Source organism: Hypanus sabinus, chromosome 5 (genome assembly GCF_030144855.1).
Source record: "Hypanus sabinus isolate sHypSab1 chromosome 5, sHypSab1.hap1, whole genome shotgun sequence".
In the NCBI taxonomy this organism is placed as follows: domain Eukaryota; kingdom Metazoa; phylum Chordata; class Chondrichthyes; order Myliobatiformes; family Dasyatidae; genus Hypanus; species Hypanus sabinus.
The window spans coordinates 46,927,480-46,954,159 of record NC_082710.1 but is presented as its reverse complement, the minus strand read 5'-3'; the positions used below and the strand labels follow the sequence as shown (position 1 = coordinate 46,954,159).

The 26,680-nt window shown below is 40.6% G+C and overlaps 1 protein-coding gene across 8 annotated transcripts in view; it reads left to right on the top strand.

The window, feature by feature from the left end:
* The window catches only part of LOC132394131 (guanine nucleotide-binding protein G(I)/G(S)/G(O) subunit gamma-7-like), a 323,380-nt gene that overhangs the window by 131,037 nt on the left and 165,663 nt on the right, over nt 1–26,680 (top strand). For 5 of the 8 annotated variants that reach the window (XM_059969903.1, XM_059969908.1, XM_059969904.1 and 2 more), the window contains one exon: nt 13,801–13,870. The exons of 1 other annotated variant lie outside the window; for it this stretch is intronic. In XM_059969903.1, the coding sequence (XP_059825886.1) occupies nt 13,801–13,870 (70 nt within the window). Of the gene's footprint in view, nt 1–5,411; nt 5,499–13,800; nt 13,871–26,680 lie in introns of all 8 variants that reach the window. 2 more of the 8 variants (XM_059969905.1, XM_059969910.1) reach the window with 1 other exon arrangement.

Genomic DNA, 26,680 nt, shown 5'->3' with positions numbered 1-26,680 from the left:
TTGAATAGATTATTATAAAATGTGCAAAAACAGAAATACTGTATATTAAAAAAAAGTGAGGTAGTGTCCAAAGCTTCAAAGTCCATTTAGGGATCGGATGAGAGGGGAAGAAGCTGTTCCTGAATTGCTGAGTGTGTGCCTTCAGGCTTCTGTACCTTCGACCTGATGGTAACAGTGAGGAAAGGGCATGCCCTAGGTGCTGGAGGTCCTTAATAATGGATGTTGCCTTTCTGAGACATCGCTTCCTAAAGGTGTCCTGGTTACATTGTAGGCTAGTGTCCAAGATGGAGCTGACTAGATTTACAGCCTTCTGCAGCTTCTTTCGGTCCTGTGCAGTAGCCCCTCCATACCAGACAGTGATGCAGCCTGTCAGAATGCTCTCCACAATACAACTATAGAAGTTTTTGAGTGTACAGTCGGCCTTCCAAATCCGCGGGTTCCACATCCACGGATTCAACCAACCGCGGATTGAAAATATTCGAAAAAATATTCCAGGAAGTTCCAAAAAGCAAAACTTGAATTTGCCACACACCAAGCATTATGCTGAATTCACGCAAATGAAGTGATGTGTAGGCATACCCTGCTGTAGCCTCCAGCCATTTCACAAATCCTCAGTCTCTCTCCAGCACTCATCATTTGAGCATTGTTCGCCTTGTGCCTCATACGTTCACTACTTGTGTTGTGAGCGAGAGGAAGGAGTTTAAGGCTAGTAAGGGATGGCTGGCTAGCTACGTAAAGCGCTACAGCCTCAAGAACTTAAAGATCACAGGAGAATCAGCATCGGCTGATGCCAAGGCAGCTTCAGCGTTCCCAGAAGAGCTACAATGGTTGCGTCTGTACTGAACATGTACAGACTTTTTTTTCTTGTCATTAGTCCCTAAACAATACAGTATAACAACTATTTACATAGTATTTACATTGTATTAGGTATTATAAGTAATCTAGAGATGACTTAAAGTATATGGGAGGATGTGCGTAGGCTATATGTAAATACTACGCCATTTTATATAAGCAACTTGAGCATCTGCCGATTTTGGTATCTGCGGGTGGTCCTGGAACCAATCCCCCGCAGATACTGAGGGTTGACTGTATTTGTTGAGATGTCAAATCACTTCGAAGTCCTAATAACGTATAACCGCTTCTCTTGCCTTCTTTATGACTACATCAATATGTTGGGACCAGGTTAAATCCTCAGAGATCTTAACACCCAGGAACTTGAAACTGCTCACTCTCTCCACTTCTGATTCCTCTGAGGATCGGTATGTGTTCCTTCATCTTACCCTTCCTGAAGTCCACAATCAGCTCTTTCATCTTACTGACATTGAGTGCCAGGTTGTTGCTGCGGCATCATTCCACTAGTTGGCATATCTCACTCCTGTACGATCTGTGAACAATAGTCGATGAACAGCATCCTGACATAGGTGTTTGTGTTGTCTAGGTGGTCTAAAGCCGTGGGAAGAACCATAGAGATTGCATCTGCTATTGACCTATTGTGACAATAGGCAAATTGCAATGGGTCCAGGTCCTTGTTGAGGCAGGAGTTCAGTCTAGTCATAATCAACCTCTCAAAGCATTTCATCACTGTCGATGTGAGTGCTATCAGGTGACAGTCATTAAGGCAGCCTACATTATTCTTCTTTGGCACTGGTATAATTGTTGGCTTTTTGGAGCAAGTGGGAACTTCTGCCCATAGCAGTGAGAGATTGAAAATGTCCTTGAATACTCCCGTTAGTTGGTTGGCACAGGTTTTCAGAACCTTACCAGGTACTCCATCAGGACCTTCTGCCTTGTGAGGGTTCACTCTCTTTAAAAAACAGTCCAACATCAGCCTCTTCGACAGAGATCACAGGGTCATCAGGTGCAGCAGGGATCTTCACAGCTGTAGTTGTGTTCTCCCTTTCAAAGCGTGCATAGGTGCTGTTGAGTTCATCTGGTAGTGAACCATCGATGCCATTCATAGTATTGGGTTTCGCTTTGTAGGAAGTAATGTCTTGCAGTCCCAGCCAGAGTTGCCATGCATCTGATATCCTGTGATTTGAACTGGAAAAGACAAAGGAGAATGCAGATGCTGGATTATGGAGCAGAAAACAAGACTCTGGAAGAACTCAGCAAGTCAAACAATATCTGTGAAGGCAAAAGGTGCAGGTCGATTGAAGCAGTATCTTGACTCCAAACATCATCTTAGCTTCACAGGTGCTGCTTGACTCATAGTGTACTTTCAACAATCCATTCTTTGATATGGGCCCAATAAAGATCTGCATAAAACAGATCTCAATCCAGCGATCAGACTGTTGGAGCACTTAAGAGGTCAGCAAAGAAATGGTGGGTGGGAGATTTTACCAAGGTACGTGTTTGTAAAGTAGAGGATAGACGAAGGTTTTAGTTGCCAACACTATGGACTTTTTGGAATCATTTTTATTAATTTTCCCAGTTGGACCAGGAACAGTGTCATTTGATGTAAGCTTGATGTGGTAAGACCGTAAGACATAGAAGCAGAATTTGGGCATTTCGCCCATTGAGTCTGCTCCACCATTCAATCATAGCTGTTTTATTTTCCCTCTCAACCCCATTCTACTCCTTTCTCCATATAACCTTTGCCACCTTTGCTAATTAAGTACCTATCAACTGCTGCCTTAAATTTACTGAATGACTTGGCCTCTACAACCATCTGTGACAAAAAATTCTTCCTCATCTCTGTTCTCATGAGATGTCCTTCTATTCTGAGGCTGTGCCCTCCAGCTCGAGACTCTCCCACTGTTAGAAACATCCTCTGCATGTCCGATCTAACTGGGACATTCAATATTCTGTAGGTTTCAATGAGATTTCCACTCATTCTTTTGAGTACAGGTCCACCCTTTCATTCCCAGCATCATTGTCCATGTATTATCTGTTCTTTAGGTTGTAGGGTTTTCTGATGGACCTCTACCTTCAGATTCCAGTAGAGATGTTTCTGTTCCCCTGAGAAAAGTTAGAGCTTCAAATTCAGGGAAGTCTCAGAGTTGTGGTTAATTAGCTATTCCATCTCCTGGCCATTCTCACTGAACTAATCCTGATTCTTCTTCTTGTCTACAAACCAAGTATCTCTTCAAAGCACCAATTATGGCAGCTTTGATGGTACCAATAACCTATAGAAACTTTGAAGCTCCTCTTGACTGGGAGTTGACAAGTGTTTTGGGAGATGTTATCTGTGGGAAGAATCATTTTGTAGAATCCTTTAAAGGATTGACGTTGATCCTCTAAACACTTCCAAGCTCTGTTATGAGAGGAGAATACTAGGAGCGCAGAAGAAAAGAAGATGCTTAATTCCTCCTTGATGAAATGAAGTATATTCACTCATTTCTGGAAACATCTCAAAGTATAGTCAAAGAGGAGAAAGGGCATTCTGGATTAGAAAACCTTGATGCCATGGATTAGGAGCATGCAGAACACTTGTCCTAAACAAGAGAAAATCTGCAAAATCAAGGTAAGGTGAGAGAGGGAAATGGGAATGGGGAATGGTGAAGGAGAAGGGGGGATCAATTACCTTGCAAGCAGAACAAGTACCACACCTGCCCCTACACCTCCTCCCTCACTAACATTTGAGGCCCCAAGCAGTCTATCCAGGTGACACGATGCTTCACCTGTGAGTCTGTTGAGGTCATCTACTGTATCCTGTGTTCCTGATGTGGCCTGCTGTATATCGGTGAGACCTGATGTAGATAGGGAGACTGCTTCGCCGAGCACCAATGCTCCGTCTGACAGAAAAAGTGGGATCTCCTGGTTCCCACCCATTTCAGTTCTACTTCGTGTTCCCATTCTGACATGTTAGTCCATGGCCGCTTCTACTGCCGCAATGAGGCCACACTCAGATTGGAGGAGTAATACCTTATATTCCATCTGGGTAGCCTCCAACTTGAAGGCGTGAACATCAATTTCTCGAACTTCCAGTAACTGCCGCTCCACTTCAACATTCCCCATTCCTGTTTTCCTCTCTCAGCTTATCTCCTTACCTGCCCATCACCTCCCTGTGATGCTCCTCCCCCTACCCTTTCTTCCATAACCTTCTGTCCTCTCCTGTCAGATACCCCTTACCAGCCCATTATCTCTTTCACCAATTGTATTGAGAGCATCCTGAGCAGCTGCATCACTGCCTGGTTCGGAAATTGCACCATCTCGGATCACAAGAGGCTGTAACGGATAGTGAGATCAGCTGAGAAGATCATCGGGGTCTCTCTTCCCGCCATTACAGACGTTTACACTACACGCTGCATCCGCAAAGCGAACAGCATTATGAAGGACCCCATGCAGCCCTCATACAAATTCTTCTCCCTCCTGCCATCTGGGAAAAGGCCCCGAATCATTCGAGTTCTTACGACCAGACTATGTAACAGTTTCTTCCCCTAAGCTCCTCAGTACCCAGAGCCTGGACTGACACCAACTTACTGCCCTCTACTGTGCCTATTGTCTTGCTTATTATTTATTGTAATACCTGCACTGTTTTGTGCACTTTATGCAGTCCTGGGTAGGTCTGTTGTCTATTTTTTTTTGTCTGTGTTGTTTTTACCTAGTTCAGTGTAGTTTTTGTGCTGTTTCATGTAACACCATAGTCCTGAAAAATATTATCTCCTTTTTACTGTGTACTGTACCAGCAGTTATGGTCGAAATGACAATAAAAAGTGATTTGACTTGACTTGATCTGACTTCCCAGCTCTTTACTTCACCCCTCCCCCTCTCCCATTTCACCTATCACCTACTACCTTGTACTTCTTCCTCGTCTCTCCCACCTTCTTACTCTGACTTTGCATTTCTTTTTTCCAGGCCTGAAACATCAACTTTTCCATAGATGTTGCATGGTTGCTGAGTTCAGCCAGCATTTTGTGTGTGTTGCTGTCATTTATCCTGTAAGCCACCACATGCCCCATTCATGGAAATGTTTGTTGTCCCAACATTAGGCTCCTTCAATGTTAGCTCCTTCAGACCTCTCAAAGCTAGAGTGGACTTCTGAGGGATGTAGAAATCACATTAGTTACAGTAGGATAAGATGCACCTATCATAATGCATGATTAATAAACCAATAAGTTCTCCATGTAACCAGCTGCTTTAAATAGATGTCAAATGAATTTTAAACAACACCACTTTAAATATAGCTAATTTTCCAATTCATTCTATAGGAAAAGATAGTTTTATATCATAAAGCATGATGTATCCCAATCATAATATTTCAACCTTAAATAACAGGCAGTGAAGGAAGATTAATCACCAGAATTGTCATGCTCAATATAACATTACCCACCATATCTGATAGTTCTAGATCAGATAACGTTAATTTCAAGGACACACCAGGTAACCTTCATCAGCTCGTTTACTTAGAATAATTCAGTGATACAACAGATGGCATAACTGTCTAATTTATTTGTTTTGTTACTGAATAGGACCAGGTTTTTGGTCTATAGTCCCACTCGAGAATGAAAATCTAGGCTGAGATTTCACCGCATTTAAAGGAAAAGCTGCCCTATCAGGTATGCTCACATTTGGATGAGATGTTAAACGAAGACCACTGTAACACATGACTTGATGTCCACCATGTTGCTCTTTGTGGGAGCTTGCTGTGCATATTTTGGCTGCTTTCTTGCAACAATTACTGCCTTTCAAACGCAGTCGACTCTTTGTAAATTGATTTGCGAGAACCTGAAATCATAAAAGGCTTGATACAAGTATGTTTTTAATGTTTGACCTCCGAATGCCTTGTAAATTGGCACTGAAGCTGGAAAATATCCCGTATGTTTTTTTTCCCTTGAAGACCAATTTGCAAAATAACTTATTTTGAAACAGGTCTGGCAACCTGACTGATATTGTTGATGTTAGAACTGTCTGGTTAAATGCGAAACATTGCATTGAGCTACTGATCTCTCAAACTATCACATTACAACTTGAGGCTCTGTCAAGTTAGTAGAGGTACCACCTGTTTCTAGCTTATTAATCTTTGAATTCATTCCTACTCTTTAAGTAAAGGCATAATTATTTGACAAAATATTATTCTTAATTTGTTGATGATCTTGTACTGGTGTATAACATTATTTTATAAAGAACAAAGAGAAAAGACAGAATGGGAGAAGCAGTGTAAACAATTTGAAATTTATTGTTCCAAGGCATTACAATGTGTAGCCAGCTGCATGCACAGAAACCCCTGTGTGCATGCGGAGCATCTTGGGGGTATTATGTCACCTGTGGAAAATGTGAAAGATTGGTAGACAGATGGGCCATTATGATGGAGTATAACATTCTGCAACACATAAAAAAAACCAAGGCAGCAATTCCCTGTTTCATTCTAAGCTGTTCCTTTGCCATTTTCCCCTCATAGACTCATCCTGTACAACAGCCAAACAGAGAGTTCTGTTATATGGACAAATCCATTGTAAAAAGACCTCCATTCAGCCCTCATTTTTAATTATTAGCAACTTTGAAGATTAATCGGAAAGAACGGCTCAGTGTAAAAAGATTTCACAACAGAGAGTCCAGTTCAGTTGTGTTATGTATTGTAAAAAGCACCGTGTTGGAAATGCCTGCAGACAACAAGGAATATGCAGGCTTGCACTGGGTTGTTTATATATATTTTAAGTGAGATCATGCTTCAACTTTTTTTTCCGAACTAAGACGTTGTTTTAATACTTAGTCATAGAAGTGCCATTTATAAAATGTTCAAATGTGACTGATTATGAATTAAACAAGTAGAGAACTGAGAGTTCAGGCAGTATGAACAGACTTCCATGGACATTATATTTGCTTTATTATTAAGCACTGCTGCTATATTCAGAAGAAGGATCAGGTTTATTATCATTGATATACACTCAGTAGACACTTTATTAGCTACCTCCTGTACCTAAAAAAAAGTGGTCTTTTGCTGCTATCCCTTATCTACTTCTAAAGTTATGCATTCAGAGATGCTCTTCTGCACACCACTGTTGTAACACTTGGTTATTTCAGTTGATGTCGTCTTCCTGTCAGCTTGAACCAGTCCTGCCATTCTCCTCTGACCTCTCTCATTAACAAGTCATCTTTGCCTACAGAACTGTCACTCACTTTTTTTTTTGTTTTTTGCACCATTATCTGTACACTCTAGAGACTGCTGCACAAGAAAACCCAAGAGATCATCCGTTTCTGAGATACTCAAACCACCCCATGTAGCATCAACAATTAATCCATTGTCAAAGTCACTTCTATCACACTTTTTCCCCATTCTGAAGTTTGGTCTAAACAGCAACTGCAGTTCTTGACTGTGTTTGGCTACTTGTATGCATTGAGTTGTTGCCACATGATTCGCAGATTAAAAAGCTCAAAGTTCAAAGTAAATTTATTATCAAAATACATATATATCACTATATGAAAACCTGATACTCGTTTTCTTTCAAGCATACTCATTAAATCCAAGAACCATAATAGAATCAATGAAAGGTAGCCCTGACCAGGATAGACAAACAATCAACGTGCAAAAGAGAACAAACCTTATACAAATACTCAAAAAAGGTAATAATAAATAAATAAATAAATAAATAAATAAATAAATAAATAAATAAATAGATAGATAGATAGATAGATAGATAGATAGATAGATAGATAGATATCGAGAACATAAGAAGAAGTGTCCTCGAAAGTGAATCTGTAGGTGTGGGAGCAGTTTAGTGATGGGCTGAGTGAAGTTATCCGCACTGGTTCAGTAGCCTCATAGTTGAGGGGTAATAACTATTCCTGAACCTAGTGCTGTGAATACTGAGGCTCTTGTACCACCTTCCTAATGGCAGCAGCAAAAAGAGAGCATGACCTTGCTGGTAGGGGTCTTTGATGATGAATTCTGCTTTGCTGCATCCTCTCTGTGTAGATGTGCTCAGTGAGGACTTTACCATAATAGACTTGACTATATCCATGACTTTGGTAGGAATTTACATTGAAGGGCATTGGTGTTTCCATACAGGGCCATGATGCAACCAATCAGTATACTCTGCACCTCACATCTATAGAAGTTTGTAAAGGTTTTAGATGTCACGCCAGATCTTTGCACACTTCTAAGGAATTAGAGGTCCTGCCATTCTTTCTTCGTAATTGTGCTTACGTGCTCAGCCCAGGACAGGTCCTCTAAAATGATAACACTGAGGAATTTGAATTTGCTGACTCTCTCTACTTCTGTTCCCCTGATGAGAACTGTCTCATGGACCTCCAGTTTCCGCCTTTTGAACTCAATAATCAGTTCCTGATTATTTCAGATATTTGCAGTAGTGAGCAGGTGTACAGGTTTACCTAATAAAATAGATACTGAATGTATGTTGTGAAATTTGTTTTTTTTTCAACAGCAGTTTAGTGCAAAAAGGTAGAGCAGTAGATGTGGTGTATATGGATTTCAGCAAAGCATTTGATCAGGTACCCCATGCAAGACTTATTGAGAAAGTAAGGAGCCATGTGTCCAAGGGGACCATGCTTTGTGGATCAGAATTGGCTTGTCTACAGAAGGGAAAGAGTGGTTGTGGACAGGTCGTATTCTGCATGGAGGTCAGTAGCCAGTGGAGTGCCTCAGGGATCTGTTCTGGGACCCCTTCTCTTCGTGATTTTTATAAATAACCTGGATGAGGAAGTGGATGGATGGGTTAGTAAATTTGTTGATGACACAAAGGTTGGGGTGTTGTGTGGAGGGCTGTCGGCAGTTACAGGGGGACATCAATAGGATGCAAAACTGGGCTTAGAAGTGGCAGGTGGAGTTTAACCCAGATAAGTGTGAGTTGGTTCATTTTGGTAGGTCAAATAGGACGGCAGAATATAGTATTAATGGTAACACTGTTGGCAGTGTGGAGGATCAGAGGGTTCTTGAGGTCTGAGTCCATAGCACATTCAAAGCTGCTGCGCAGGTTGACTATGTGGTTAAGAAAGCATACAGTGCATTGGCCTTCATCTATCGTGGGATTGAGTTAAAGAGCCGAGAGGTAATGTTGCAGAAATATAGGACCCTGGTCAGATCCCACTTGGGGTACTGTGCTTCTGGTCACCTCACTACAAGAAGGATGTGGAAACTATAGAAAGGGTGCAGAGTAGATCTACAAGGATATTACCTGGATTGGGGAGCATGCCTTATGAAAATAGGTTGAATGAACTTGACCTTTTCTCCTTGGAGCAATGGAGGATGAGAGGAGACCTGATAAGATGGTGAGAGGCATTGATCATGTGGATAATCAGAGGCTTTTTCCCAGGGCTGAAATAGCTAGCACGAGAGGGCGCAGTTTTAAGGTGCTTGGAAGTAGGTACAGAGGAGATGTCAGGGATAAGTTTTTTACACAGAGAATGGTGAGTGCATGGAATGGACTGCCAGTGACAGTGGTGGGGGTGGATACGATAGGGTCTCTTAAGAGACTCTTGGATAGATATGTGGATCTTAGAAAAATAGAGGGCTATGGGTAACCCTAAGTAACTTCTAAAGTAAGTACATGTTCGGCAAAGCATTGGGAGTTGAAGGGCCTGTATTGTGCTACAGGTTTTCTGTGTTCTATGTTCTAAAAACATATAATATACAGAATAAAGAAAGAGTCCAAAAACAGACTAACAATGTAGCATTTATAGGTTCACGTTCCATTGAAAAAATCAGATGGTGGGAGGAAGAAGCTGTTATTGAATCGTTGAGTGTAAATTTTCACGCTCCTGTTCACTCTCTTTCATGGTAGTATCAGACGTGGTCTAGGTAGTGAGGGTCCTCAGTGATGGATGACACCTACTTCATGCGGAGCCTCTTGAAGATGCCTTCAATGGTGGAGCTGGCTGAGTCTATATCCCTCTGCACCCTCGTGAGATCTTGTGCATGGTTGCCTACATACCAAGCTGTGATGCAACCAATTAGAATGCTCTCCACCATATATATGTAGAAATTTGCAAGATTTCTTTGGTGACATACCAAATCTCATGAGGGAGAACTGCTGGCATGCCTTCTTCATGATTACAAAAGTGTTTTGGGCCCAAGATAGATCCTCCAAGATATTGATGCCAAGGAACTTAAAACCACTCATGCTTTCCATTGCTGATCCCTCGATGAGGACTTGGGCTTACTTTCCTGACTTTCCCTTCATAAAGTCCACAATCAGTTCCTTCATCTTGCCGACATTGGTTACAAGTTTGTTGTGATACTGCTCAACTGGTTGATCTGTTTCACTCTTGTACACTTTCTTGTCACCTTCTGAGATTCTACCAATAACAATAGTGTCATTGGTGAATTTGTTGGTGTGGATTGTACAGTGGCTGAGCATGCATCCTTGAGGTGCACCTCTGTTGATTGTCAACAAAGAGGAGATGTCATCACCAATCTGCACTGACTGTGACCTCCCAATAAGGAAATCAAGAATTCAGTTGCAGAGGAAGGTATAGAGGCCCAGAATTCAAAGCTTTGTGATTAATACTGAAGGGGTGGTGGTATTGAATGCCAAGCTATAATAATAGAGAGCAATCTAATGTATTTTTGTAAAATGTCTTGGTGCTCCAAGAGTGGAAAGCCAGTGAGATTGCATCTGTTGTTGATCTGTTGTGATGTTAGGCATATTGCAGTGTGTCTAGGTCCTTTGTCAGAAAGGAGTTAGTTCTAGCCATTACCGACCTCTGAAGTACTTCATAAGATAGAAGAACAGAATTAGGCCATTTTGGCCCATCAGGTCTGCTTTACCATTTCATCATGGCTGATCTAGTTTTCCTGTCAGCCCCAATCCCCTGCCTTCTCCCCGAATCTCTTCATACTCTGACCAATCACAAATCTAATCTCTGCTGCCTTAAATATACATAAAGACCTGGCCTCCACAGCTGCCTGTGGCAAAGAATTCGACAAAATCACCACTCTCTGGCTAAAGAAGTGCCTCCTCATCTCCATTCTAAAAAGACGCCCCTCTAATCTAAGGCTATATCCTCTGGTCCTAGATTCTCCCACCATTAGAAATATCCTATCCGTGTCCACTCTATGAAGGCCTTTCACCATTTGATAGGTTTCAAGTAGGTCACCCCCCTCATTCTTCTGAATTCTATTGTGAAAACAAGTCCAAAGCCATCAAACAATCTTCATATGACAAGCTGTTCAATCTTGGAATCATTTTCATGAAACTCCTTTGAATCCTCTCCAGTGTCAACACATCCTTTGTAAGATAAGGGGCCCAAAACTACTCACAATACTCCATGAGCTTCACCATTGCTTTATAAAGTTTCAATGTTACATCCTTGCTTTTATTTTCTAGTCCTCTTGAAATGAATGCTAACATCACATTTGCCTTCCTCACCACAGACTCAACCTGCAAACTAACCTTTAGCAAATCCTGCACAAGGACTCCCAAGACCCTTTGCATGTCAATTTTTTGAATTTTCTCTCCATTTAGAAAATGGTCTACCCTTATAGGAATTATAAGAAAGATGTCAACAAAATAGAGAGAGTACAGAGGAGATTTACTAGAATGTTACCTGGGTTTCAGCACCTAAGTTACAGAGAAAGGTTGAACAAGTTAGGTCTTTATTCTTTGAAGCGTAGAAGGTTGAGCAGGGACTTGATAGAGGTTTTTAAAATTACGAGGGGGTAGATAGAGTTGATGTGGATAGGCTTTTTCCATTGAGAGTAGTGGAGATTCAAACAAGAGAACATGAGTTGAGAGTTGAGGGGCAAAAATTTAGGGGTAACATAAGGGGGAAATTCTTTACTCAGAGTGGTAGCTGTGTGGAACGAGCTTCCAGTAGAAGTGGTTGAGGCAGGTTCGATATTGTCATTTAAAAAAATATTGGATAGGTATATGGACAGGAAAGGAATGGAGAGTTATGGGCTGAGTGCAGGTTGGTGGGACTAGATGAGAGTAGGCGTTCAGCACCAACTAGAAGGGCTGAGATGGCCTGTTTCCGTGCTGTAATTGTTATATGGTTATATGGTTTTATTTCTTCTGCCAAAGTGCATGACCATAAACTTCCCACTTCTTTGCCCATTCTCCTAATCTGTCTAAGACCTTCTGTAGTCTCTCTGTTTCCTTAAAACTACCTGCCCTTCCACCTATCTTCCTATTGTTTGCAAACTTTGCAGCTAAGCCATCAATTCCATCCTCCAAGTCATTTACACATAATGTACAAAGATGCAGTCCCAGAACAGACTCCTGTGGAACACCACTACTTGCCGTCAGCCCACCAGAAAAGGCTCCCTTTATTCCCACTCTTTTCCTCTGCTTTACATTGAGGCAGTTCACCCTGCTCTACTTGTGCTTCTTCTCTGATTGCTGCCCTTTTGAAGCAGATGGGAACCATAGACCCCAACAGTGAGAGGATGAAGATACCCTTGAACACTGCAGCCAACTGGTCACCACCATAAGAAATGGGTACAGGACTATAAGAACATCTCTCATTTTCTCTCAAATCATTGGGTCCAGGTCCAACCTATTCAACCTTTTGATATCTGTTTCATCACAGGAATGAACTTAGTGAAAATTCTGTGAGCTACCTGCAATGCCAGCAAATCTCTTCATACGAGTAGGTTTCAAGAAAAATGCTTCATAATACTTCATAATATGATGCACTTTTCTTATCTTCTGTTTTGGTTCATCTTAAGTAATTTTGTAAAATCTCCTCGTGAAACCTCAGCAATTCAGGACAAATGTTTCAATTCTGGAAATAGCAGTCATGCTAAAAATAAACGCATTGGCTGATTATTCTTAGCCGATGATGACTAAATGATCACACAAGACAAAAGTAAGCGTCTTCTGTTTTCCATGAATTAACATCAGCAAGCAGTAGCATTCAGTCAAATGGATTTCAATCATAAAGTCTATATCTAACATACAAGGTAGACAGATGCAACTCTCAAAGCAACACTGAGAAGTATTATCGAGTAATATAAATTCAGCACACTGCCTCAGATTGAGTATAAGCAACCACACTTTAAAATTAGGCAAATTAGATTTTGGAAACCAGCTGTTGTGCAATCTATATGAAGTATATAAAGTCTTCCTCGGTTCTCTCTACTGATTCTGAAGTTGTAATAAAGCTACAAAAATATACCAATTGCAAATGTTGGGCTATAATTTTTCCCTCAAGTTTTGTTCAAATTGCTGTCTTCCATACTTATGTTTTTAAAAGTATGCTGTGAGAATGATTCTGTTTAATGGGGATTCTTGAGCAGAGGACCATAGTTTCATAAAAAGGGCCACTTATTTGTTTAGGAAATGAGGAGACAGTCATGACTCTCTGATCTTCTTTACATCAGAGAGCTGCTGAATATATTCAGCACTGTGATAGCTCAAATGTGATTAATCAGTGAATTACTGTCAAATGAAGACACAGGAGAATGCAGATGCTGGGATCTGGAACAACAAACAATTTGCTGGAGGAACTCTGCAGTTTAAGCTGTATCGGTGGGAGGAAATAAATTGTCAACATTTTCAGTTGAAACTCTTCATCAAGACTGGGCCTAACAGTGAGATTATTATCAAATGGCTCATTATTTATTATAAATAATCATGTGTACTTTAGGCATATCTTAATGTAAAAATTCTCCTCTGACAAAATGTAATAATATGTATGAGAGTAGAGTTTAAGTAAATTAATACATCAGGAATTAAGAAGCATTAAAAAACATCATTTTCATAGATTTGATTCTTTAAAATTTACCTTTGTTTTCCATAAAGTTTGATAAAAACAGACCTGTTTAGATTAGACATTTTTTGTTAATGTAGTGTGCGAATTAGTTTTTTAAATTCATTTAGTATTGCAAAGACCGAAAAATATGTGTGGCTGTCAAAGCTGTTTACTAATTTGACTGAAGTTTCTTTATTTCATCTTCAGTGCTATTCCTTTCGCTGAAATAAGAAACAAAGCAGGAAATCTAGTGGACTGTCCCCAGAACTGTCCTGAGGTAAGCAACTGGGTTTACACTTGGCATAATGGCATAACTCCCTTGAACGCTGATCCATTATTACACTTTTGGTCCAAGGAAAATATTTTCTTAACTAAAATATATTATACAACAAAATGACTAAAATTATCAAAACTTCGCAGCTTACCAGTTTACCAACTTGTCAAATAAATCTGGATAGTTTACCAAACATTGCTTTGAAGTGTGTGTTCGCTTGACTAATGAAATTGTAATATGTCATTATGTCATTGGTGATCAACCAGTGAGAGAGCAATACCTAATACCTCTGATTCAATTAGCACTCTTTCTTCAGAATAAACTGAGTGCTAAATGAGGTAGCAGTTTAACTGATAGCCAGACAGAGACCACCAGGAAGATATAGTGCTCATTCTCCTATTTTAGATCAGTTGATATGAGGATCACAGGTCTCTTTTTGCTTCTTGTTAATTATACAGTCTGTATCCTTTGTAACAACTGAAGTAAGCCTTTGCCTATCTGACAGCTTATAAATACATTCAGTTTTATTCAGGAATATAAATTTGGAAAAAACACATTTCTACAAATCCATTTTAATTCTTTGGTTGTAACTAGGCTTTCTAGCACCTTTGCCGTGGGTATAGTTTAAAAGCATTTTAACTGATTTTACTTCCATAGAACAGCATAGATTTTAAATAATTTCTGATGAAAAATATATTTAGCTTGGACAGTGTGATTTAGCATTAAGTAGAATCATAACCAAATATCTCCAAGGGATTGGATAACAGGTTGTACATCACATCAAGGCAGTGATTTCAATTAAGTCTTCTGCAACCTGATCAGAAGGATGTTCAAGTCATATTTTTAGACCATGAATTTTAGCAAATACACAATTAGTAGGATGCTGGTACCAAAACCTTAATGCAATATGAAAGCAACTACAAAAACTTACACTAGCATTTGATAGGGAGCAATCCAAACATATTTTTAGACTTTGGCCTACTAATCGATGCCTTTTAATATGCTGCTGCAGAGGCATTAGGCAGCAGAAAGTAAATTGGCAGCAAAACAAAGGCATGCTCTAGACTTGAGCCTAGTAAATGCTGTAAAACAGCAAGAGAAAGCTGCAAATTTAATAAAAAGTCATGTATTTTAGTTACTGGTTACCCATAGCACTTAATTTTACTGGACAATAGCAAACCAAGGAGAAAATATATTAGATAATTCTTCCATCTTTAGGCAGATTCTCATATTTGAGAATTGCATGCTCAACCTCAGCTCTGTAGGTTCTGAGGTCAACATAAAACCTGCAGATATTGCCACAGGTAGAGCTAAAATGCTTAACAGGGTAGGTACTGCAGTTGAGTACCTTAGGAGATCCTGTGCCACCTTCACAATTTTTATTGGAATCCCAACAATCAGGAAACTTATCAACTTCCCCCTTAGATATTCCCACTGTGGTGGAGGCCAAGTCCGTGGGTATATATAATGGGGAAGTTGATAGTTTCCTGATTGGTCAGGGCTTCAAAGGATATGGCGAGAAGGCAGGTGTAAGGGGTTGAGTGGAATCTGGGATCTGCCATGATGGAATGGTGGAGCAGACGCAATGGGCTGAATGACCTAATTCTGTTTCTACGTCTTATGGTCTTATGGACTTGAGGTTCTTGACATGTTCATCAAATGCTGATTCTCCACCTTGAGTGTTCATGGGCCGGGATTTTCCGTGAGATAGTGAGGATTTGGCAGTTTTTTCAAAGAGGCTTTGAGAATACCCTTGAGACCGTTCTCTCTTGACCATCTTTTCCATGATTGAGCTCAGAATATTACTTTTGTTTTGGGTATTGGCCTGTCCTTCAGAGCCAACTGAACAAAATGGTGGGCATATTGACCTGGGACAAGTCACTGAATGGAGTGCTGATGGATCTCACCAGTGGTTGGAGGTACCTCTGTAGGTGGTCCAAATCTCAGAAGAGTACAAAAGGTTAAAAAAAGAGTAAACCACAAGTTTTGTCCCAGGTTTGAGATCTTAATCTTCAGTCACCCTTTTTAACAGACAGTGCTAACAATGGTGAATTTCATTGCCATTTTGGAGGAATATTCATCAGAAATCTGCATCTTCACAATATAATTTGGCACGAGATTATTTCAAATTACTTTCTCAATCATGCTAAGAGTTTTGATTTTGTTGCTTCTATTTCCATGCAAAGGCATTGAATATTGATGCAAATTTGAAAATCCCCACATACATGACAGAATGAAATTCACTCTCCTGGAAGAACCAGATCACTAATAGAATAAGTTATGAGGCAAGTAAGCTGGCTGTGTGGGAGTGAGAGAAGAATCTCATCATAAAGGGAGAAGAGTGAACTTCAATAAGAGCAGAAGAATTGGAAGGCCACCATCATAGTTTGAAGGGGATGGATGAGAGTAATGCAGCAGAAAGTATGGAAGAGAAGAGAAGCAGAGAGGACCAGCATAACCTAAATTATAAATGCATATTACTTATAATATAACAGGTAGGAGAGGAAGAATATGAAAAAGGAACAGTCATGATCACAGACTTCCTGCTGATTTCCTGGCCTATCTAGCAATGACCACACTATCTATAGCAATATTTTATTGTTTTACGTCATTGAATCACAGTGGATTAAATATGGCTTTTTTTTATACTGGTCAACAGAAAAAAACTCTTTTGTGTCAAAGTGAAAACAAATCTCTACAAAGTGATCTAAATTAATCACAAATATAAAACACAAAAGTAATTGATTGCACTGTGATAGTATAATGATATGACCTGAGAGGTCTTTTCAGGGTGAATGTGGAGTGAATGTTAACTATTAAGGGGAAAAAACAAGAACTAGGGGTTATTGATTAAATAAAAAAAAAGGTTTCCTATCTAATAGTCAAAATTACTTCTCTCAGAGGATCGTGAGTCCTCAGAGACTTCTGCCTCAGAAGTGTGGAAGCACTTTGGGTGACTTTTTAATTCAGAGTCGGCAGGGGTAAAATGTTATCGTGGGTAGACAAGAATGCAGAATGCAGTTGTTTGTGTCCTATTATCCTATTGAAGTTATAGTCAGATCAGCCATGGTCTTACGAAATGGCAAGATAGTCTTGAGGACCACATGACTTGCTCCTGCTCCAAATGTCCTACTTTGTGACTAAGTAAATTAGCATTTAGCATATATATTATTGAAGAAAGGCAATGTATCCCCAAGGACTGTTCATCTGCATCTTAAGATGTTAAAGAGGTATCAGTGGAGATGCTGGATGCATCTGTAATTCCAGAGATACTCTTTTGGTTCCCCACAACTGGAAGTCAGCAAATGCAATATCACTGTTGAAGGGAGAGGAAGGACAGAGAGAGAAAACAGGAAACAATCCACCAATTAGCCTGGCATAAATTGTAGGGGAAATGCTGAAATCTGTTATTAAGGAAATGTTGTCAGGGTACTTGGGAATTGGGAAGAGTCAGCATGGATTTATGAAAGGGAAATTATGTTTGTCAAATACTTTGGATCCTTTTGAAATTTTACTTAGCAGAATTAATAATGGTGTACTAGCTAATGTGGTGTATTTTTAGAAGGGCTTTGTTGAAAGGGCCTTGCAGGAGACTGTTAAACAATGATAGAGTGCATGATATTGTAAATTAAATACTGAGGATCAGTTAACAGAAAATCGAGAGTAAGAATAAATTGGTTAGTTTTGCATTGGGAAACTGTGACTTGTGGAGTGCCACAGGAATCACTGTGCACAGCTGATGCCCAGCAATCTACATTAAGGGTTTGAGTAAGGAGAGCTAGTTTTCTGTGGTTACAAAGAGAGCCCACAATGTGATCTCAGAGGATGAGAGTTTCTTTGGGTGCGTTAAGTGAATGGCTGAAGATATGGTGTGGACAACATGAGGTTGTTGATTTTGGTAGATTGAATAGGAAGGTGGAGTATTTTTTAAATAGTAAGATTTTGAAAAATGTCAATGTTCAGAAGGAAAGTTAACACAGAGCCAGAAATTAGGGAGATAAATAGTAAAGTGTCCTTTATTGTAAAAGAAGTTGAATACAAGAGAAGAAATGCCTCACTGTGGTTACATAGGGCCCTAATGAGACCACATCTATACCGCTTGTTTATACAGGCCTTGCAATCTGCCTTGCCTTATTTTACTTCATTTGATTAGTGTAGAATTTGGAAAGGCCTTGGGAGTGTTGAACGAGTAAATGATGTATAGCATGTAAAATAAAAGACTTACATTACTATTATAATTTCAGGATGTCCCTGTGTTTTACAATTAGTGATGTGCAATGTTCATATGCGACTAGTAGCAATATGATACTTGCCAGAAAAATCTCTGTTTAAAATGTTGACTGAGGATAGACAATGGCTTTTTTAAAATAATGCCATGAGACCTTTTGCTCATGACAGAGCAGTTGGGACTTTTGTCCAGAGGGCACACCTGATAATCTCAGATCAAAAACACTTTTGGAAGAAGACAGCCAGGCTTTGAGAGGAAGTGCGGCGGCGGCCATTTTCAAATTGCTTCTCAGATCAGAGTTCTGAGAGGCGGGACTGCGCAGGCGCGTGAAGGAGGCCTGGGAAGGAAGGAAGATATAAAAAGGAGAGAAAGAGTGAGGTAGTTCTCTTTTGGAAGAAGACAGCGAGGCTTTGAGAAGAAGTGCGGCGGTGGCCATTTTCAAATTGCTTCTCAGATCGGAGTTCTGAGAGGCGGGACTGCACAGGTGAGTGAAGGAGGCCTGGGAAGGAGGGAAGATATAAAAAGAACTCAGCCTTAAGCAGCGGGCAGCTTCGTTTGCGGGCAGCGGAGTGAGCCAGGAGCAGAGTGTAGGGCTTGGGCTCAGAGGGCTTAGGCAGAAGAGGGCACAGAAGGCTTATCTTTTAGTTGTTGTTATTTTCAGTTATTCAGGAAGTATGAGTGTGAGGACAGCTTGTTGTTCTCGGTGTCGGATGTGGGAGATCCTGGAGTCTCCAAGCCTCTCGGACGTCCACATCTGCGCCAGGTGCGCCGAACTGCAGCTCCTGAGGGACAGAGTTAGGGAACTGGAGCTGCAGCTCGATGACCTTCGCCTGGTCAGGGAGAGTGAGGAGGTGATAGAGAGGAGTTACAGACAGGTGGTCACTCCGGGGCCACGGGAGGCAGATAGGTGGGTCACGGTCAGGAAGGGGAAGAGGCAGGTACTAGAGAGTACCCCAGTGGCTGTACCCCTTGACAATAAGTACTCATGTTTGAGTACAGTTGGGGGGGACAGCCTACCTGGAGGAAGTGACTGTGGCCGGGCCTCCGGCACAGAGGACGGCCCTGTAGCTCAGAAGGGTAGGGGTAGAAGAAAGAGGATCATAGTATAATAGGGGACTCGATAGTCAGGGGTTCAGAGAGGCGGTTCTGTGGAGGTGATCGGGAGTCCCGGATGGTAGTTTGCCTCCCTGGTGCCAGGGTTCAGGACGTTTCTGATCTCGTCCAAGATATCCTGAAGTGGGAGGGTGAGGAGCCAGAGATCGTGGTACATGTAGGTACCAATGACATAGGTAGGAAAGGGGAAAAGGTCCTGAAACGAGAGTATAGGGAGTTAGGAAGGCAGTTAAGAAGAAGGACTGCAAAGGTAGTAATCTCGGGATTACTGCCTGTGCCACGCGACAGTGAGAGTAGGAATGGAATTAGGTGGAGGATGAATGCATGGCTGAAGGATTGGAGCAGGGGGCAGGGATTCAAGTTTCTGGATCATTGAGACCTCTTCTGGGGCAGGTGTGGCCTGTTCAAGAAGGACGGGTTACACTTGAATCCTGGGGGGACCAATATCCTAGCAGGGAGGTTTGCTAGGGCTACAGGGCAGACTTTAAAAGAGTAAGATGGGGGGGCGAGAATCAATTTGAGGAAACTATGGGAGAGGAGGTTAGTTCACCAGTAGAGCAAGTAAGTAGACAGTGTGTGAGGGAGGAAAGGCAGGTGATGGAGAAGGGATGCGCTCGGCCCGAAGATGTAGGGGAGAAGAAAGAAAAGGATAATAAATTTGAATGCATTGTTAGGGATGAAAAGAGAGGAGGAGGTGGAGAGTATCTTAAATGTATCTATTTTAATGCTAGGAGCATTGTAAGAAAGGTGGATGAGCTTAAAGCGTGGATTGATACCTGGAATTATGATGTTGTAGCTATTAGTGAAACATGGTTGCAGGAAGGGTGTGATTGGCAACTAAATATTCCTGGATTTAGTTGCTTCAGGTGTGATAGAGTAGGAGGGGCCAGAGGAGGAGGTGTTGCATTGCTTGTCCGAGAAAATCTTATGGCGGTGCTTTGGAAGGATAGATTAGAGAGCTCCTCTAGGGAGGCTATTTGGGTGGAGTTGAGGAATGGGAAAGGTGTAGTAACACTGATAGGAGTGTATTATAAGCCACCTAATGGGGAGCGTGAGTTGGAAGAGCAAATGTGTAAGGAGAAAGCAGATATTTGTAGTAAACACAAAGTGGTGATTGTGGGAGATTTTACTTTTCCACACGTAGATTGGGAAGCTCATTCTGTAAAAGGGCTAGATGGTTTAGAGTTTGTGAAATGTGTGCAGGATAGTTTTTTGCAACAATACATAGAAGTACCAACTAGAGATGGGGCAGTGTTGGATCTCCTGTTAGGGAATGCGATAGGTCAGCTGACAGATGTATGTGTTGGGGAGCACTTCGGGTCCAGTGATCACAATAGCATTAGCTTCAATATAATTATGAAGCAGGACAGGACTGGACCTAGAGTTGAGATTTTTGATTGGAGAAAGGCTAACTTTGAGGAGATGCGAAGGGATTTAGAGAGAGTGGATTGGGTCAAGTTGTTTTATGGGAAGGCTGTAATAGAGAAATGGAGGTCATTTAAGGGTGAAATTATGAGGGTACAGAATCTTTATGTTCCTGTTAGGTTGAAAGGAAAGAAAGGTTTGAAAGCACCATGGTTTTCAAGGGATATTAGAAACTTGGTTCGAAAAAGAGGGATGTCTACAATAGATATAGGCAGCATGGAGTAAAGGAATTGCTCGAGGAATATAAAGAATGTAAAAGGAATCTTAAGAAAGAGATTAGAAAAGCTAAAAGAAGATACGAGGTTGGTTTGGCAAATAAGGTGAAAGTAAATCCGAAAGGTTTCTACAGTTATATTAAAAGCAAGTTGATAGTGAGGGATAAAATTGGTCCCTTAGAGAATCAGGGTGGTCAGCTATGTGTGGAGCCGAGGGAGATGGGAGAGATTTTGAACGACTTCTTCTCTTCGGTATTCACTAAGGAGAAGGATATTGAATTGTGTAAGGTGTGGGTAACAAGTAAGGAAGTTATGGAACCTATGACAATTAAAGAGGTGGAAGTACTGGCGCTTTTAAGAAATTTAAAAGTGGATAAAACTCTGGGTCCTGACAGGATATTCCCCAGGACCTTGAGGGAAGTTTGTGTAGAGATAGCAGGAGCTCTGACGGAGATCTTTCAGATGTCATTAGAAACAGGGATTGTGCCGGAGGATTGGCGTATTGCTCATGTGGTTCCATTGTTTAAAAAGGGTTCTAGAAGTAAGCCCAGCAATTATAGACCTGTCAGTTTGACATCAGTGGTGAGTAAATTAATGGAAAGTATTCTTAGAGATAATATTTATAATTATCTGGATAGACAGGATCTGATTAGGAGTACACAGCATGGATTTGTGCGTGGAAGGTCATGTTTGACAAACCCTATTGAATCTTTTGAAGAAGTTACGAGGAATGTTGACGAGGGTAAGGCAGTGGATGTAGTCTATATGGACTTCAGCAAGGCCTTTGACAAAGTTCCACATGGAAGGTTAGTTAAGAAGGTTCAGTCGTTAGGTATTAATGCTGGAGTTATAAAATGGATTCAACAGTGGCTAGCTGGGAGATGCCAGAGAGTAGTGGTGGATAATTGTTTATCAGGATGGAGGCCGGTGACTAGCGGGGTGCCTCAGTGATCTGTTTTGGGCCCAGTGTTGTTTGTAATATACATAAATGATCTGGATGATGGGGTGGTAAATTGGATTAGTAAGTATGCCGATGATACTAAGGTAGGAGGTGTTGTGGATAATGAGGTGTGTTTTCAAAGCTTGCAGGGAGATTTATGCCGGTTAGAAGAATGGGCTGAACGTTGGCAGATGGAGTTTAATGCTGAGAAGTGTGAGGTTCTACATTTTGGCAGAAATAATCCAAATAGAACATACAGAGTAAATGGTAGGGCATTGAGGAATGCAGTGGAACAGAGAGATCTAGGAATAACAGTGCATAGTTCCCTGAAGGTGGAGTCTCATGTAGATAGGGTGGTGAAGAAGACTTTTGGAATGCTGGCCTTTATAAATCAGAACATTGAGTACAGAAGTTGGGATGTAATGTTAAAATTGTACAAGGCATTGGTAAGGCCAAATTTGGAATATTATATACAGTTCTGGTCACTGAATTACAGGAAAAATATCAATAAATTAGAGAGAGTGCAGAGACGATTTAATAGGATGTTACCTGGGTTTCAGCACTTAAGTTACAGAGAAAGGTTGAACAAGTTAGGTCTCTATTCATTGGAGCGTAGAAGGTTGAGGGGGGATTTGATCGAGGTATTTAAAATTTTGAGAGGGATAGATAGAGTTGATGTGAATAGGCTGTTTCCATTGAGAGTAGGGGAGATTCAAATGAGAGGACATGATTTGAGAGTAAGAGGGCAAAAGTTTAAGGGAAACACGAGGGGGGATTTCTTTACTCAGAGAGTGATAGCTGTGTGGAATGAGCTTCTTGTAGAAGTAGTAGAGGCCAGTTCAGTTGTGTCATTTAAGGTAAAATTGGATAGGTATATGGAAAGGAAAGGAGTGGAGGGTTATGGGCTGAGTGCGGGTAGGTGGGACTAGGTGAGATTAAGAGTTCGGCATGGACTAGGAGGGCCGAGATGGCCTGTTTCCATGTTGTGATTGTTATATGGTTATATAATTGAAGCAGATCCTTTGTGCCTGCAGAAGCAGTAGAAATCACGAGAACTAATATTTAGTTGAGCATTTTGAAGTCCTTTTATCAAAAGCCTTTGGCCTGTACTGCCGCCCCCTTTTCCCAACAATCAGAGAATGCATGCTGACATTCTATTGGTTTTCATAAGGCACGATCATATGTCTTAATTTCCAATGCAAAATTTTTATATGATAGTTCTCTCTAATCTATAAGAGAAGTTTCTACAGTATAAAATGTCAGGATTACTTTAAAATTTCTACACTGTCTTCACACAGTATGTTGTCTTTGACACTCTGTTCTAGAGATATTTGCTTCAGTTGTATTTTATTCATTATTATCCAATGTCAAACTCTTTATTTATTGAGTGAGTGCACATAAATTAAACCTGATCATTGGATTATTAAGTCCGAATACAGTGTGGAGGAAATTCAGTAATACAATGCATTAAATTAACTTCTGAAGACACTCATGGACTTCTATACTGAAGGTGTTTCTCATTTTTCTTTCAGCTACAAAGTAAATGTGGTGACTTGATACTGTGCTGCAATGAATCATAGCAGTAGTGATAGAATGGAGGGAGATAGGGAAGTCTGAAGAATGAGAAGAGAGTACTTAGAGAAGGAGGAGACCAATTATTAAATACAAAAGAAAGAGTGGGGGAGTTGGATCAGAGAGAAACTGAGAGAAGGAGAAGGCAAGGTCTTGGAACTGAAGGAAGAAATAGGGAAGATTGAGAATGAGGTGTCAAGGAGAGGGTAGAGGAAAGGAAGGGTGAGGAAGAGGCACTAGATATATATGGTTCAACCCATCTGTGCACTGACAAGTGCTTGCACACACCCATATACAGTGGCATGCAAAAGTTTGGGCCCCCTGGTCAAAATTTCTGTTACTGTGAATAGCTAAGCGAGTAAAAGATGACCTGATTTCCAAAAGGCATTAAGTTAAAGATGGCACATTTCTTTAATATCTTAAGCAAGATTACTTTTTTATTTCCATCTTTTACAGTTTCAAAATAACAAAAAAGAAAAAGGGCCCAAAGCAAATATTTGGGCACCCTGCATGGTCAGTACTTAGTAACACCCCCTTTGGCAAGTATCATAGCTTCTAAACACTTTCTGTAGCTAGCTAAGAGCCTTTCAATTCTTGTTTGGGGGAGTTTCATCCATTCTTCCTTGCAAAAGACTTCTAGTTCTGTGAGATTCTTGGGCTGTCTTGCATGCACTGCTCTTTTGTGGTCTATCCACAGATTTTAGATGATGTTTAGGTCAGGGGACTGTGAGGGCCATGGCAAAACCTTCAGCTTGCGCCTCTTGAGGTAGTCCATTGTGGATTTAGAGGTGTGTTTAGAATCATTATCCTGTTGTAGAAGCCATCCTCTTTTCATCTTCTTTTTTACAGACAGTGTGATGTTTGCTTCCAGAATTTGCTGGTATTTAATTGAATTCATTCTTCCCTCTCCCAGTGAAATGCTCCCCATGCCACTGGCTGCAACACAAGCCCAAAGCATGATCAATCCACCCCCGTGCTTAACAGTTGGAGAGGAGTTCTTTTCATGAAATTCTGCACCCTTTTTTCTCCAAACATACCTTTGCTTATTGCGGCCAAAATTCAGCATCAGAAGTTTGCAAAGGAACATCTAAACAAGCCTGATGCATTTTGGAAGCAAGTCCTGTGGACTGATGAAGTTAAAATAGAACATTTTGGCCTCAATGAGCAAAGGTAAGTTTGGAGAAAAAAGGGTGTAGAATTTCATGAAAAGAACACCTCTCCAACTGTTAAGCACGGGGGTGGATCGATCATGCTTTGGGCTTGTGTTGCAGCCAGTGGCACAGGGAACATTTTACTGGTAGAGGGAAGAATGAATTCAATTAAATACCAGAAATTCTGGAAGCAAACAGAATAAAAGGCAAGGGTAACAGGTTTATGAGACCTAGGATTTTGAGAGATAGAGGCTCCAATTAAGAAAAAGAAGGGGGTGCATAGCAGGTATAGGCAGGCAGGAACAAATTAGGTACTTGAAGGGTATAAGAAATGCAAGAGAGCACTTGAAATCAGGAGGGCTAAAAGAAGACATGAGGTTGCTCTAGCAGACAGGGTGAAGGAGAATCCGAAGGGATCCACAGATATAAAGATAGCAAGGGAGAAAATTAGTTTTCTGGAAGATCAGAATGGTAATCTATGCGTGGAGCTGAAAGAGGTAGAAGAGATCTTAAATGGATTTTTTGCATCTGTATTTATTTAGGTGATGTGAAAAGTTCCGTATTTAATATTTCAGTTATATTTGGGTAATATAGTAAATATATTGTTTGAATAAGTATTCTTTGTTGTTTACATAATTCATTTCAAATTATATATGAAAGTACTAGCAACAAGTAAAACCCCATTTCCAGAAAAGTTGGGATATTTTCCAAAATGCAATAAAAACAAAAATCTGTGATATGTTAATTCATGTGAACCTTTATTTAACTGACAAAAGTACAAAGAAAAGATTTTCAATAGTTTTACTGACCAACTTAATTGTATTTTGTAAATATACACAAATTTAGAATTTGATGATTTTTTTTATGAAAGGGGGATTGAAAGATGGTCAAGTTTAAAGAAAAGACAGGAAACAAACATAAATACTGAGTACCTGGTGATAATAAATTTTTAAAAAGAGCAAAAATGGCTGACTAGATCAGAAAGATAGACATGTTCATTTGCACAACAGATAACTGGATTATGTATACTGAAAGAACTGATCAGTATTTTAAAGCAAATGGAATAGCTGATGAGAAACAAGTGCCAGTTTTGCTGACTACAGTTGGTGGAAGAGTTGACAGTTTGCTTAAAAGTTTGACTGCTCCAACCAAACCAGCTGAAATGAGCTTTTTGATATTGTGAATGTAGTGCAGGGACATTTAGAAACAAAACTATTGTTGATTGCAGAGCACTTTAGGTTTCATAACAGGAATCAAAAGTCAAGTCAACTTTTATTGTCATTTCGACCATAACTGCTGGTACAGTGCATCGTAAAAATGAGACAACATTTTTCAGGACCATGGTGCTACATGATACAGTACAAAAAAACTATGCTGAACTACGTAATTAAAAAAAACACTCAGAAAAAGCTACACTAGACTACAGACGTACACTGGACTGCATAGAGTGTACAAAAACAATGCAGGCATTACAATAAATAATAAACAGGACAGTAGGGCAAGCTGTCAGTCCAGGCTTTGGGTATTGAGGAGTCTGATATCTTGGGGAAAGAAACTGGTACATTGTCTGGTCGTAAGAGCCCGAATGCTTCGGAGCCTTTTCCCAGACGGCAGGAGGAAGAAGAGATTGTATGAGGGGTGCATGGGGTCCTTCATAATTCTGTTTCCTTTGCGGGTGCAGCGTGTAGTGTAAATGTCCGTGATGGCAGGAAGAGAGACCCCGATGATCTTCTCAGCTGACCTCACTATCCGCTGCAGGGTCTTGCGATCTGAGATGGTGTAATTTCCGAACCAGGCAGTGATGCAGCTGCTCAGGATGCTCTCAATACAACCCCTGTAGAATGTGATGAGGATGGGGGGATGGGAGATGGACTTTCCTCAGCCTTCGCAAAAAGTAGAGCCGCTGCTGGGAAAGCAGGGAATAACAGGGAAGTCTATATCAGCTTACATGGCTGAGTTGAAGAAATTATCTGAGCATTGTCGATTCAGTAATGGGCTTAATGATGCACTGAGAGATTGTTTAGTTTATGGAAACTTAGAAGAAAGCATTCAAAAACAGTACCTTATTAAAGCAAAATTCACATTCAAGAGAGTGGTAGAAATCACGCTTTTGATCATTCACACTGTACACCATCTCAACACAGCAAAGGCAGGCAATAATTGCTATTG